This window comes from Psittacula echo, assembly GCF_963264785.1.
Source record: "Psittacula echo genome assembly, chromosome: 20".
Classification (NCBI taxonomy): Eukaryota; Metazoa; Chordata; class Aves; order Psittaciformes; family Psittacidae; genus Psittacula; species Psittacula echo.
This window is the reverse complement of record NC_137756.1, coordinates 3,548,126-3,562,506: the sequence shown is the minus strand read 5'-3', so window position 1 is coordinate 3,562,506 and position 14,381 is coordinate 3,548,126. Positions and strand designations below refer to the sequence as shown.

Genomic DNA, 14,381 nt, shown 5'->3' with positions numbered 1-14,381 from the left:
GCAGCTCCACAAAAGACCGCTTAATGATTAAGAGCATTAGTACCTCAATGCTGTCTGTTATTAAAAGAACAATAGAGGCCCTGATCCAAAGCCATTAAAGGCACTAGAGTCTTTTTACTGACTTCAGTGTATCTTGGATCAAGGCCTGAATGAAATGGACTTTAAAGCACTGGAGTGCAAACCTCAGAGGATGGAGCATTACTTTAGAGCTTCCCAGAGAGTTCAAACCCAGGGTAGGTAGGAAGAATGTTTCTGTATATCGTTTTCAGATGATGGCTCAGAGTGTTATTGGGAACAGCCTTCAAGTATGCATTTTCCAGCTATTTCTTCATGCTTTACTGTGTTTTTGATAGAGGAATGAGTTTAATTTATCTATTAGGAATAACTTTCCTTTTAAAGGCAGAAAGTTCAAAGCTAGATTGTTTTTCAGGTTAACCCAGTAAAACTTAATCACCCAAAATGTCATTAGCCCTGCTTCCTGGCATGCTTTTCTCACCTCCTTTGACTTGATTCCATCTGTGCATTAGCCATTCCAGCCATACCTGTGTTGGAATATCAGAGTGCTTGGAAAGCACGTAGCAGATTCTTCACTACATACCCCTGCTTGCAGACTAGGGAGTCTCTTACTATCTGACTGCCCTTGTTCTTGCAGAAAAACTCTGGAAGGCCGTGGAAGGAAGCCACTGTTCCTGGCTACCAGAACTCCTACACCATCTCAGGCCTGAAGCCGGGTGTGATATATGAAGGACAGCTCATCAGTGTTCAGCAATATGGCCACAAAGAAGTCACCCGCTTTGATTTTACCACAACCAGCACCACAGCAGTGACAAGTGAGTTGAACAGCAGGGCCGTGCAGAGAAGCAGAATCTCCTTCACCTAAGTCTTTGTTGTGTGCATCCCAGGTAATGTAGAAGTAGTGATGGTTAATTAAACCTTTCCTGTTTTCTCTCTTGTAGGCAACACTGTCTCAGGAGAGACAACTCTTCTTCCTCCTGTGGTTGCTACGTCAGAGTCAGTCACTGAAATCACATCCAACAGCTTTGTTGTCTCCTGGGTTTCTGCTTCTGACACAGTCTCTGGATTCCGTGTTGAGTATGAGCTGAGCGAGGAGGGTGATGAGCCACAATATCTTGGTGAGACAATATTTGAGTTTACTACAGCAAAGCATTGCTAACCTTTTTCTGTGACAATCAGAATAGTGAGGATCTTCCTGTCTTTCCGCAGGATTCAATAGGATATGAGAGCAGTAAGACTAGGTCAGATTAAAAGCTCACTTAGTTCATTGTCTTTTCTCCATCAATGACCATATGTTCATGTCCAAGGAAGAGTATGAGAAGAAGGCAATATACTGTTCCAGATCCTGCAGAGGAAAACTCCCTGAACCAGGGATGGTGGATTAGTACTAACTGTGGATAGATGTATTTATTATTTTCAGCTCTGTGAATTTGTGCGGTATTTTTTTCCTTTTGAAATTATGTTAATTTTTTAGCATCCACAGCATCCTGAAGTGAGCAGCAGTGAAGATGAGAAGAGAAACGAATGTATTTATTGAACTTGCCACCTGGCTAATTTCCTTTGCTGTACCTTTGTCCTTCCATCCAAACAGACAGAAATCTTTTCCAAATGTCCTCTCTTGGCTACTTGTCATCTCATATCTGTTCCAGTCCACTTAGTCAGTTGTTTTGTTTCGATCGGATCTTCCTCATCTTTGATAGTGTGACAATTTAGCTAAGCTGGGAAGGTGGTTAAAGGCATTGGACTCAGACCTAGGATTTGAATCTTCTAACATCAATTGTAGAGCCTGTGTCACCACACATAGGTTCATCTTATCTTCTTTTTTTCTAATTTCCTGTCTTAACCATGGTAATGGCAGTATCTCACAAGGATTTGAGGTTATAATAGCTATTCAGACATGAACGTGATCGATAGACAGACACATGGGAAAAAGACCTAATAATTCTCCCTGGACCGTTGCTTTCCTCAACTCTGAAGCTTGGACTCCTGAGCAGAAGTGACTTACACTGAGACTGCCAGTGCTGTCACCACCTTCCTTATTTGCACAGTGGCTGCCCAAACAGCTGAGCTGTGTTGTGAAGCAGTTCTTGAGATCATCTGTCTACAGAAAGTGGTTTCCAGGCAAATTGAAAGGCAATTCCCAGTCCCCCTTAAGATGCTTGGCTTGAGTTTGGCCAGTAAGGAGCTGCTTCATGGAGAATTTCCTACATCTGGCATGTAGGTGGACATCTGGGGGAAAGGGAGAGGGAGAGAAGTTCATCAGCCCTCATAATGTCATTCTTCTCTACTCGTGAGTCAGTCTTTCCACATAACCTCTTCATGTGAAAAGTTTTCCATAGATTTCTGTATCGAAAATGCCATTTTGGGGTATGAAATGACTACTCAGCCGACATGGCTTAATGCCAGCAGTGTGCAGCTCACATTACCCTGCCATAGCACGCATCAAGCCATGCTGTCCTAGGTGTTGCCCGCCTGCTGAGCGTGGAGACCTCGTCCAACTCTCCACACAACTTCTCTGATGTGGACTAAGGACACAGTGCGGAACAGATGCTGTTTTATTGCAGGAATACTGTGATTCAGCCCAGATTAAAACAGAGCAGTCTCAATTATTTCATTTGGAGAGAAAGCAAGGGGATGGATAGACTTGCTAAGGCAGTTTTTTCTTTCCTGCCTTCCTTAGATCTTCCAAGCACAGCCACTTCCGTCAACATCCCTGACTTGCTTCCTGGTCGCAAGTATATTGTTAATGTCTACCAAATCTCTGAAGAAGGAGAGCAGAATCTGATCCTCTCTACTTCACAGACTACAGGTATGTGTGAGTGGGTGTTGCTGCACTTTGAAAGCTGTTTCTATTGTATGCTCAATAACTTTTTATTATCTTTTATGCTCACCCTTGCTGGCCTCTTCTTTTTACTTCCTTAAACAGCTCCTGATGCACCTCCCGATCACACTGTGGAAAGTGTGGATGACACATCAATTGTCATTAGCTGGAGCAGACCACAGGCTCCAATCACAGGTTTGTCTAGTTGGAGTGTACCTCTTTTACATTATTGCTAGAATCTGAAATCTAGGTAAAAACTGGAAGTATATATATTCTGTAATGTGCAGTGGTTAATTGTCTCTTTTGTGCCTTTATAAGTATCTCTTTCATGTTATATATAATATGTCCTCTAGGGCAGAGGGCTAGTGCATAATTCTGCCCAGTCTGAAAGACCAGCAGGAAAGCACATGGGCAGTTTAGCATTTGCTTGGTTTCACTGTTTGAACCAAGCAATTCAGGAGGCTGGATGCAAAACAATTCCTTCTGGATTTGAGTTAAATAAAAACAAGCCCCATGACCTTCTCTTTGTATATGTCATCCAGATCATCCCATAAAAAGCAAAAGAGCTCCACATGTCAAACGATAATCCAGGGCAGGTTATGCTTTGTAAAGCATTCTGCGTGTGTGATCTGTAGATGGGGTGTGAGCTCAAGCACGCCATGGGTTCTGCTGAAGTTCAGGACTATTTTTATAAAACCTCAGTAGGAAGATGAGTTTAACTATCATTTTTTGGCATTCCTTGTGCTTTCTTACTGATCATGGCTGAGTACTGTATATACTTCTCTTGCTTTAGGCTACAGAATTATCTACACACCCTCTGTGGAAGGCAGCAGCACAGAGCTCAACCTGCCTGACACTGCAACCTCTGTAACACTCAGTGACTTGATGCCAGGTGTTCAGTACAACATCAGCATCTACGCAGTGGAAGAAAATCAGGAGAGTACTCCTATCTTCATCCAACAGGAAACCACAGGTGTCCCACGCACAGGTAATGGGCAGCATTGAACTCAGTCACTGAGTTTTCTCTTGGCACACAGAGCCAATGACAATGTAGGCTCACATTGCTCTAGCTAAATGAATACTTAAATGGACTCAGTTCCAGTTTGTGTGATTGTTGTTGTGTTTCTTAATTGTGAACATCTGTGGTACTGAAGTTTCATAGCAAAGTCATGGTAAAGCAACAGTGATGAACTGACACAGTGAAGCCATCGCTCTGCATTAATTGGGGTGTAATTCCTAGGGATCAGACTGCAGGCAGATCTTGCATTGTATCTACGGAAAAGAGAGTTTCCTGAGTTGTCTTAAGGGGATTCTGCTAAGAGATCTTTTTAGGAGCCTGGTATATCATTTTGCCTGCGTACTTGGCCCACAGATGTGTAATGTTATGTACTCAGATGCCACAACACAAATCCAAATTGTTCACCTGAGTTATCCCTGTCTTTTCCAGTCCTAACCATTATTTTCCATTGCAGTCAGTGGAGATGGGAGATTGCTCAGCACTGACTGATGTGCCAGAATAGCACCATACCGTCTAAACTTGAGGCCCCCCACAATTAAAAAAACCTACTGGTTTCAGGATTCTTTAAGTATCCAATTGGGCTGAATAGCCAAACCAAAAGAAAGGATAGTGAAAGACATGAGATCTCATGCGGTAGCAGTGGAATGTGATGGTCCTGCAAGTTGCAAGAATGTGTTCGCAAATGGGAATTTACCAGGAATGAACTCAGCTCAATGTTTCTATGGTTTGGCATCAGTATATTCCAAAAATGAGCATTGGTTAACCTTAGGGCAGTATCAGTTTAATTTGAACATAGGAATTCAAGGCTGCTGTACTGTGGACCAACACAGAGGGAACTGGATATTGTCTTTGACTACAAGGGCCAGATCAGCCCCTGTTCTTTTGTAATAATAAAAGATTGATTTTAAGTTAATTATAGATACTGAGAACATGCCATGGGTTTTGAAAACCCTCTCTTTTAATTTTAAAAGGAGGTTCCTGTTTCCAACTCCTGGAGTACTTTTTTCCCCCCAAGCTTTTGGTTCTGCATATACTTGAATTTCCGTAGCGTACTACATCTGGTCTTTCAGTTCTCTGTCTGTGACAGCAAGATACTTTCTATGACCGAGGCATAAAATACATCAAACTAGGTGGTGACATTTTGAATTGTAGTCTTCTTGAGTATTGGCTGGGAACGTGTGCAAACATGTTTATGGTAAGGTTACCATGACATTCTTAATGTGGTACATATTCTTTGGCTAGCCATTGCTCAGTCAAAATTAACTGGTCTTTTCCTTCCATATAAACCTACAGCTTCTCCTGCCAATTGCCAAGGATTCTGTCTAACACTGTCGTGTCACTCTGCTTTCAGATGAAGTTCCTTCACCCAAAGATCTGCAGTTTGTGGAGGTTTCTGATGTCAAGATCACCATCATGTGGACCCCACCACAGAGCCAAGTGTCTGGCTACCGGGTGGAAGTGATCCCTGTCAATCGCCCTGGCCAGCATGGCCAGAGGCTGCCTGTCACCAGGAGCTCTTTTGCTGAAGTCATTGACCTGCTCCCAGGAACAACCTATCTCTTTAAGATCTTTGCGGTGAGCCAGGGCAGGGAGAGCAAACCTTTGACTGGACAGCAAACCACCAGTAAGTGCTTCATGCTTTTTTCAACCTTTTGAAATGCGTATTTCTCTGTCGCTTAGAGAAATGTATAAGCAGAGCACTTGAAGTGCAACAGTTATAGCCCAGGAGGTATCCCATAACTAGGATGACAGGGATGGGAATTCATTCAGTCAAACAATGATCTCTTCAGCAGATTTATCCTCCTCCAGGGCTTTCCAATGGGAGTTTAACTCTCACGGCACTTTAAAACAATTTCGTATGGCTGGAATTCAACTTTTTTATTACTCACTGAGAATTGATGGGCCCTGCAGTTCTTTACAGCACGGATCACAGCCTGTGATTGCTTTTTTTTCTCTTTGCGAGGATACTTTTCGGGCAGATTTCAACATGACTCAAGAGCCTTGCTGAGACTGCTCCGAAAATCCTTATCTCCTTTCTGACAGCTGCATACCTATTTGGCTCCACTGTTAGCAGCAGGAGTTCTGCATGCACACGTAAGGACAAGCCTGGTCATTAAAAAGGGCTGCATTTCAGGTCAGGCCTGGCTTTCCACAGCCTGTCTTACCACCCCAGAAATGTCACTATTACCCAGTGGAACCTGGGGAAATGGTTTGCAGCGACTTCAATGGACTGTTGACAAGACCCATGGGAGCATATGTTTTTCAAGAAGGGCTCTGCAGGATCTCTTAGAACCCAGCTGCTAATGATCTAGTGGCAGTGCAGCATCCACCAGTGTGAGGCAAGTGACAACCACAGTACACAGATGTTAGACATTGATTTTTGCTCTGCAGAAGCGCAGAGAAGAAAGAAGCAGCGGCTGGGCAAGATGCAGGCTTTCAGATAGAAGAGGAGGAGTTTAGCATGGGTTTGGGTGGTTATCTCCATTTTTGATCCAAAAGAGCTCAGACAGAAGCTGGGAAGTGGTTCACTTGGACAAAGCCTGTTTATTGGGCAGTAGAAGGGTGCCTTGGTGTTTGTGGTGTTCTTTGACTGGGTCACATTATTCAAAAGACTGAAATTCAGCTATGGATACCTGCTGCTGCTGTGGCATTTTTCAGTAAAAGAGAGCAACTCCAGAGAATACATGCCAACTCTTACAGAGATGAGAGAGAAGAGAAGGAAATGGGATAATCTATGAATATACCCATGCTGTTTGAGAAATACTACTTACTTACATCCATAAAGTCAGGAGCCGTGAATAGTGCCTCTACCTCCTTGACTATGCAGGGAGAATGAGATCTTTATGTTCGTCCTTTGACATAAGTATCTGTGTGAGTGCCCTCCCTCCTCTTTCAGGTGAGGCTTTCAAAAGCAAGGATACAGCTTAGGAGACTGGACTCTTTTGGAAGCTTTTAGAACAAGAAGAGCTCAGTTCCCAGTTAGATCTGTAATTTTAAGTGGTTGTTTTCAGGAGCCTTGGCTATGTGTAGAGCCCTTCTGGAAGTCCACACACAGAGTGGTACATTGGAGCATAGACATTTGATTCAGACAGCACAGGGCTAGTTACAAATGTCTGGAATCCTTTTCCATAGGCTGTGATCATCCGCTTAACTGCTTTGCCTAAACCACATTTCAGAAAGCATTCACGTAAATTGCATCCTGTAATCGAAAGTCCTGGGAAACAGAAATCAGTCAGAGTTCCCAAGGAAAACCCTGCAGCAAAAGTCTCTTCCCACGGTGTAAATGTGCTTCTCTTTTTGGCCTTCCGTTAAAAAACAGTCTACAAATAAACTCTGAGTGTGTGTGTGGCTTTTTAATCTTCCCCTTTTCCCTTTACTATGGGGAGAGGAAGTGATAAAAGCCTAATAGAGCTGGCAAATTAAATTGTGCAGAAACGAACTGACTGCAGGCTACAAACTGGTGGAAGATAAAATCCTTGTCAGATGAGACTTAGGACAGATGTTAAGTACCAAGAAGAGAGAAAGCTGACTCTCAGCCTGTGGGTTGGAGATGGGCCTAAGGAGGGTTACACTCATCCTTTGTCTGTTAAAACTATCATCTCCTCCATCTTTGCAAGTGGTGGAAGAAGGAAGTCCTCACTTCCTTTACCCTCTCCTGGTTTTGGCTGGGATAGAGTTGATCTTCTTCCTAGTAGCTGATATAATACTGTGTTCTGGATTTAGTGTGAGAAAACAACTGGGGAGAAAACAAAAGGGACAAAAACTCCCACTGAATTACTGGGAGAGTGAGGAAAACATTCATTTTTATCACAGAAACGTTAGTTACTCAGGGGGAGAAGAAAAAATGGTGGTTTTGCCATCAAAAAAGAGCAATTGATTTCAACATAGAATTGGGACCTCGGAAAGGTGGAAAACTTGCCACATAGATGCTATAAACTCTTCGCTGCAGTCCCGCCTGCTCCACGGGACAAATTGCTTAGGTGTCTTTCCCCCTCTGAGCCTCATCTTGTCTCAGTCAACGGTAGCGACATCTCCACTGTTCACTGGACTCCAGTGTAAGTGCTGAAGAAACTGTGTTGCTTCAGCCTCCTGTTTATGTAGTTTGCTGGGTTATCGCTTTCAGCAGCTTCCCAGGGGCAGTGATAAAAAGGGGAGGAAGCCTGCTAAGAGCGGTTGCCTGAGTCCCGAGGGAGAGATGAGCATGCTTAGAATTGTTGGATAGTCAGTTCCAGGGTGTGATTGTTTTTAAGTAGATCTGGGGACTGGTTTTCTGCTGAAAGTCGCTGACTCTTCGTTATTTTTACATGAAAATGACCAACTTGGGGGTATTTTGTTTTGGGAAGGGATTTTGAGAGGGCAGGGAATAGGGCTGGGCAAGGATTGAAAAGAATAAATCTTAATGAAAAAGGGCTAAAGTTGGGTTTCTATGCTTATGCTGACAAGTCTGAACTGAGCTGAGCTTTAAAAAATGCTCAGCATCCATGAGAAACTATTGAAATTCCCAAGTGTGGTTGGGTTCATCTGTCTTGCCTCAGCTGTTAGCTTCACTTCCCGTGGGATGGCACGTATGGCAACCACCTAAATCAGCGCAGCCGGGAACACGCAGATCCGCCTCGCCCGGCATATTACTGGAGGGCACTGAGGCATGGATGTAGTAATTTCACATCTATCAACATAAAAAGGATATGGAGCTGTTGGAGCAAGTCCAGAGGAGGCCACGAGGATGATCAGGAGTCTGGAGCACCTCCCGTATGGAGACAGGCTGAGAAAGTTGGGGCTGTTCAGCCTGGAGAAGAGAAGGCTGCGTGAAGACCTCAGAGCAGCCTTCCAGTATCTGAAGGGGCCTACAGGGATGCTGGAGAGGGACTCTTCATCAGGGACTGTAGCAATAGGACAACAGGGAATGGGCTCAAACTGAAACAGGGGAAGTTCAGGTTAGATATAAGGAAGTTCTTTACTGTGAGGGTGGTGAGGCTCTGGGACAGGCTGCCCAAAGAAGTGGTAAATGCTCCACCCCTGGCAGTGTTCAAGGCCAGGTTGGACAGAGCCTTGGGCAATATGGTCTAATGAGAGGTACCCCTGCCCACGGCAGGTTGTTAGGTGCCGGGAGCAGGATAGTGAGTGCCTAACAAACTGGGGTGGGTGTTAACGGGCAGGTTGTTAGGCACCGGGAGCAAGACAACAACACGATGGTCAACTTCTAGGAGTCGGAAGTGTCCAGGTGGAAGTTCTGTCGTGGGGATTATGTAGGAGTGGAATGAGAGATCTTTAAAGTCTGTGTATTCGTAGGATCAATATCATTGGTGTCTGATAGCTTTTAGGGTTAGGTCTGGTTCGTTGATTTCGTCTATCATGTAGAGGATTTGTAGGGATGGTAGGGTGAGTAGGATGAGTACAATGGCTGGAAGAATTGTTCAGATTAGTTCAACTTCTTGGGCATCGACGGTGTTTGAGGATAATTTTTCTATTAGTGTAAGTGTTAGAAGGTAGAGGACCACGCTGCAGATTATTAGGGCTACTATGAGAGCACGGTTGTGGAATTCGACTAGTTCTTCTATGATTGGGGATGAGGCGAAAGAAAGCCCCCTGGCAGGGGTTGGAACTACATCATCTTAAGGCCCTTTCCAAACCATTCCATGACTCTATGATTACCAGCTCTGTCCTAGTTCCTACCTTCTCTCTTCCCTACTGTTGCACTCACATCCTTAGTGAGAAACATGGTCTCAACAACCTCATTGTGTACCCATGGTTTTTGCACAGTGGTGGACTGCCTTGGAAGCAGGGATGAAGAACAGATTCAACTGGGAAATTGATTCCCATTATGCTTTTTTTCTTCCCCAGAGCTCGATGCCCCCACCAACCTGAGATTTCTCAATACCACGGAGCATTCAGTGTTAGTGTTGTGGATGCGCCCCCGCGCTGTGATCACAGGATACCGGCTGACTGCAGGTCCCACAAGAGGAGGTCAACCAAGGACCTACAATGTAGGACCTTCTGCCACCAAGTACCTTCTCAGGAACTTGCAGCCTGGCACTGAGTACACCGTGTACCTTGTGGCAGTTAAAGATGACTTGCAAAGCGCCAGAGAAACCGGAGTCTTCACAACTTGTAAGTATGATAGGCTCATACTCCTCTTCCTCAACACCCCGGCCCTCCTTCAAAACTTGCGCTGAAAGTGTCTGTTGTGAATTGGTTTATAGAAGAAGCCTTTTGAAGTAGCATTCCAGCAGAACTACTTGGGAAATATTCCTTGTTCTTCTTTCTGAACTATTTGGCAGGATAAAAGAGAGTAATTTGCACTAAAAAGCTTTTAGTAAAATATATTTCAGCTTTTTTGGTCATTAAAGACAAAAGGGAAACTACTAACTGCTGGTACTTCAGGTTTTGTTTAACTGAATAAGAAAGAAATTTGGTTTTACTTGATCTTTCCAGTTGTTTGGTTTTGGCAAACAAAAACAAGGAATCAAGGAAAGGAAACAGCAACCTTAAACTGGGCAAGGAATAATAAGTCTGTCATCTGAATAAAGTTGAAAGCAGTCATTTCTCAAGTCCAACCATACCAGCTCAACTGAGTTACAAAGCTGATACAGACATTGTGTTCTAGCATTTTGCTTCTTTATTTCAGTCACATGTGCTGCTGGCTTGGAAAAAATATTGAGCAAATTTGGAGAGGAAAAGGAGTTCTGTAAGAACCCACATGTACTTATAGAAAGAATGAATACATTCACTGTTTAAAAAATGATGGAGCCATCATATGAAGTATCAAAATTCAAAGCCATGCAAGCCCAGAACCACATCCTCTTTTCAAAAGAGAATGTGGTTTCTTTTAGAACAATGTGAAAGGGTTCAAACTTCTAATCAGAGTAACACTGTTAACATTGGCAAGATTCTTTTTTTGCTAACAGACAGCCTTGTCTATAAATATTTCTCAATTAAGATATGATTTGGTATCTTAGATGAATATTGCCTTCAAATATTCAACTGGGCTTATCTGAATGAAACCAGTCCGGTTCAAGACTATAGATTAATAAACCAGATCTCTTCATTGATAGTGAGGTCAATGCAGATTAAACTCAGTGGAGTTATAAAGACTCATTCTGGGGTACACAAAGGCTTTGGCTTCTGTGTGATGCTCCTGACAGATATCAATGAGACCACAAATTCCTCAGAGAGACTTTGAGCTCCCTTTCACTCTGCTGACTTCAAAAGAGTCGAAGCTGGCGGTGAGGAATGAGATGGTCCTAACTGGGACAGCTGGATGACAGACAAGGGCGTAGTGTTCTGCTGATCGACTGGCATATGGAGGGTGAAGGAAAAAAAGCCGGGGTTTGAGGAACTCTTTAGATATCATGCCAAAACCAATATTCCTTAAATTCTTGGGGTTGGATGTGTCGAGGATTCATGAGGCCCAGTTCAATATTTTCCTTTTCCTTAGGAACAGCAAAAGCACTGCCACTTGTGTACTGGGTCGATCAAACCCAGCAGCAGACAGAAGTCATCTGTCAGACCTCTCCCAAATCACCTGATTTCTAGAAGTAATATAGTTGAGCACCTATCACATACCCCTTGCCATTTGGACTGCTGTAGGTCAGGTTTTCTAGCTGTTTGGAACCACCACAGCAGCAAGACTCCAACTCTGTCAATTCACTTCACAGATCAACCTGCTGGCTCTGTTCCTCCTTTTAACACAGAAGTGACTGAGACTTCTATTGTCATCACCTGGACACCTGCCCCAAGGATTGGTTTCAAGGTAGGAGAATTGAAGTCCTGTGGTTTTTTTTCTCTTGCTTCATTGTGATAGGAAGGACAGATTAAAGCTGTTTACTGTGGACTGCATTGAAGACAGCACAAAGTACAAAACACATGCTGCTTACAGGGGGCAGGTCTAGGTCTCAGAGGTCAATGCAAGCATCTCATCTGGGCTTCAGCTTGAGTTCATCAGTGAGACATCTAAAAAAGGGCTACAGGGTGGCTACAGTTTGCATTCAGCATAAGGGCTTATGATATTCATGTTGAGTAAGTCAGGATGCTGGTAGTTGGCTGGAATAGGAGTATTTGAGTCTGGAAAGCAAACTTTCTGCTTCTCTGCAGCTGGGTGTGCGCCCAAGCCAAGGTGGAGAGGCTCCTCGGGAGGTCATCTCTGATTCTGGCAGCATCGTGATATCTGGCCTCACCCCTGGAGTGGAGTACACCTACAACCTCACAGTCCTGATGGACGGGCAGGAGAGAGAGACTCCAATCATCAGGAGAGTGACTACACGTACGATGCATTTGCTTTTCCACAATTATTCCTTCTTTCGCTGGTTTCCCTTGCGCTCCCTTGTGCTGTCTTCTGGGAGTCAGTTCTAGTCTTTTCCTCCCGTCGTGGTTTGGAGGGTGTTTTTCTGTTTGAGGCATAGGTGACAGTAGCACTAGCTTATGCAATGCGGGGTCACAACTTGAGAAGAATATTTTTAAGTCATTTTGAAGGGTGAGGATAAAAGGTAGGGAGAAGGGATGTGAGGGAGCTAGCATGATTCTCAGTGCCACAAATGACCCATTTGTCTTAATGCTTGCAGCATTGTCTCCACCAACCAACCTGCGCCTGGAGCCCAATCCTGATACTGGGATCCTGATAGTCTCTTGGGATAGAAGCACAACTCCAGGTAACTATGTCAGCTCACACTATGCTTGAACTTCCTGTTGTATCAGAATGCCAGCATTTGTTCTGTGGTGACCTGCAAGTCATTAAAGAGACTTTGATGGGAAGCATGCTGTCATTTAAGGAAAAATTTACATATTTTTGAATATATTAAGGATGCAGTTCTGGGCAACATGATCTAGTTGAAGATGTCCATGATCATTGCAGTGGGTTGGACTAGATGAGCTTTGAAGTTCCAACCCCCTGCCACGGGCAGGGACCCCTTCCACTAGAGCAGCTTGCTCCAAGCCCCTGTGTCCAACCTGGCCTTGAACACTGCCAGGGATGGGGCAGCCACAGCATCCCTGGGCACCCTGTGCCAGCGCCTCAGCACCCTCACAGGGAAGAGCTTCTGCCTTAGAGCTCATCTCAGTCTCCCCTCTAGTTAATAGTCAAGTTAAAACTATTCCCCCTTTTCCTGTCGCTACATGCCCTTGTAAAATGTCTCTCTCCAGATTACCTATAGGCCTCTAGGTATTGGAAGACTGCTCTAAGGTCTCCCTAGAGCCTTCTCTTCTGCAGGCTGAACAAGCCCAGCTCTCTCAGCCTGTCTTTACACAGAATGTAATGTGTTTGCTTCAGTTGTTCATACTGAGACCTGATGTAAATAAATACAGCATGAGATTACTGCATACTGGTATATCTGTATTTCAGGCATCAGTGGGTACCGAGTGACCACTTCTCCTACCAATGGGCAGCAGGGCTCTACCTTGGAAGAAGTAGTAGGTGCAGATCAGACCACCTGCACCTTTGAAAACCTAAACCCTGGTGTGGAGTACAATGTCAGTGTTTACTCAGTCAAGGACGACCAGGAGAGTATCCCCATCTCTGAAACCATCACACAAGGTAATGAAAGGATGAGCATCAGTTTTAGCTACTCAAAGTCAAGTTGCTGAGCCTGAGAGCTCTATATTGCAGAACTCAAATATTAGTCTGATGGCAGAGGGCTTATATACGGTCTTAAGAAGCAGAATAGCCATGTACTAGCATGTGACAGAGCGGTATTTATACCCATTTACTTCTCTGCACGGGCAGCCTGCAATTGTCTGTCAACAGAGTGGTGGTAAAGAGATGGGTCTGTTTTATCAGTATGCTGAGCTGGAACGCAACAGAGATTTAACTTGGCTCTGAAGTGCCCTAACATCTGGAGTACAGCAGGTGGGAAAAGGAAGTAGGTGAAGAGAGATAAGAGTGGGAAGCAGCACAGGAGAAATTTTGGCAGCAAAAGTGGTGGAAGATCACTTCAGCACAATGGAGAGGAAAACCAAGATTGAAAGGTTCATCACTGTAGCACTTCTAGGACACAAAGTGGTGTGTGCCACCTCACATTACATGCCGTGATGATTGCAGAAACCACCTTTGTAGCCACAGTAGCAAAATTAATATGCATCTCCCCAAATGGTTTCATTTCATTTTCCTTTGTGAGGGCTTTGTTTGTTTGTTTTTGTTTCTGCTCAGCCCTGAAATGATGCCAGCTACTGTGTTTGCTTGCTCTTATAACACTGCTTTAAAATTTCTACGCTTCACTGAAGTGCTGTATGCTCCCTGGGGGTGAACTAATACTGTGATACTGCATAATTAAAGCAGTAATAGCTTTGGCCGTTTACCATCTTCTGGTGGGGGAAAGCTAAGGATGTATGTCTCTGGCTTTTAGCACACTTTAAAGGTGATATGGTACATGCATTCCATGTGGATAAACAATGATTTTACAGAAAACTGGCATTTTTTTTGCATCTCTTCTGTAAAATAAGTCTTTCCATAGAAAGACATTAAAATGGAAATAACCATTGCTATTAAAGCCAGTCTTTTGAAATATTACTGTCCCATAATTCCTTTTGAAGCTAACT

At 44.0% G+C, this 14,381-nt stretch overlaps 1 protein-coding gene across 3 annotated transcripts in view; it reads left to right on the top strand.

Annotated features, from left to right (window-relative positions):
• The window catches only part of FN1 (fibronectin 1), a gene marked incomplete at its 5' end in the record, with an annotated part of 55,805 nt that overhangs the window by 18,564 nt on the left and 22,860 nt on the right, over window positions 1–14,381 (top strand). For all 3 annotated transcript variants that reach the window (XM_080632081.1, XM_080632083.1, XM_080632082.1), the window contains 11 exons: window positions 653–830; window positions 957–1,133; window positions 2,696–2,824; window positions 2,942–3,031; window positions 3,630–3,824; window positions 5,206–5,478; window positions 9,696–9,962; window positions 11,510–11,604; window positions 11,946–12,114; window positions 12,413–12,499; window positions 13,189–13,380. In XM_080632081.1, coding sequence (XP_080488207.1) covers window positions 653–830; window positions 957–1,133; window positions 2,696–2,824; window positions 2,942–3,031; window positions 3,630–3,824; window positions 5,206–5,478; window positions 9,696–9,962; window positions 11,510–11,604; window positions 11,946–12,114; window positions 12,413–12,499; window positions 13,189–13,380 — 1,852 coding nt within the window. The remainder of the gene's footprint in view (window positions 1–652; window positions 831–956; window positions 1,134–2,695; window positions 2,825–2,941; window positions 3,032–3,629; window positions 3,825–5,205; window positions 5,479–9,695; window positions 9,963–11,509; window positions 11,605–11,945; window positions 12,115–12,412; window positions 12,500–13,188; window positions 13,381–14,381) is intronic.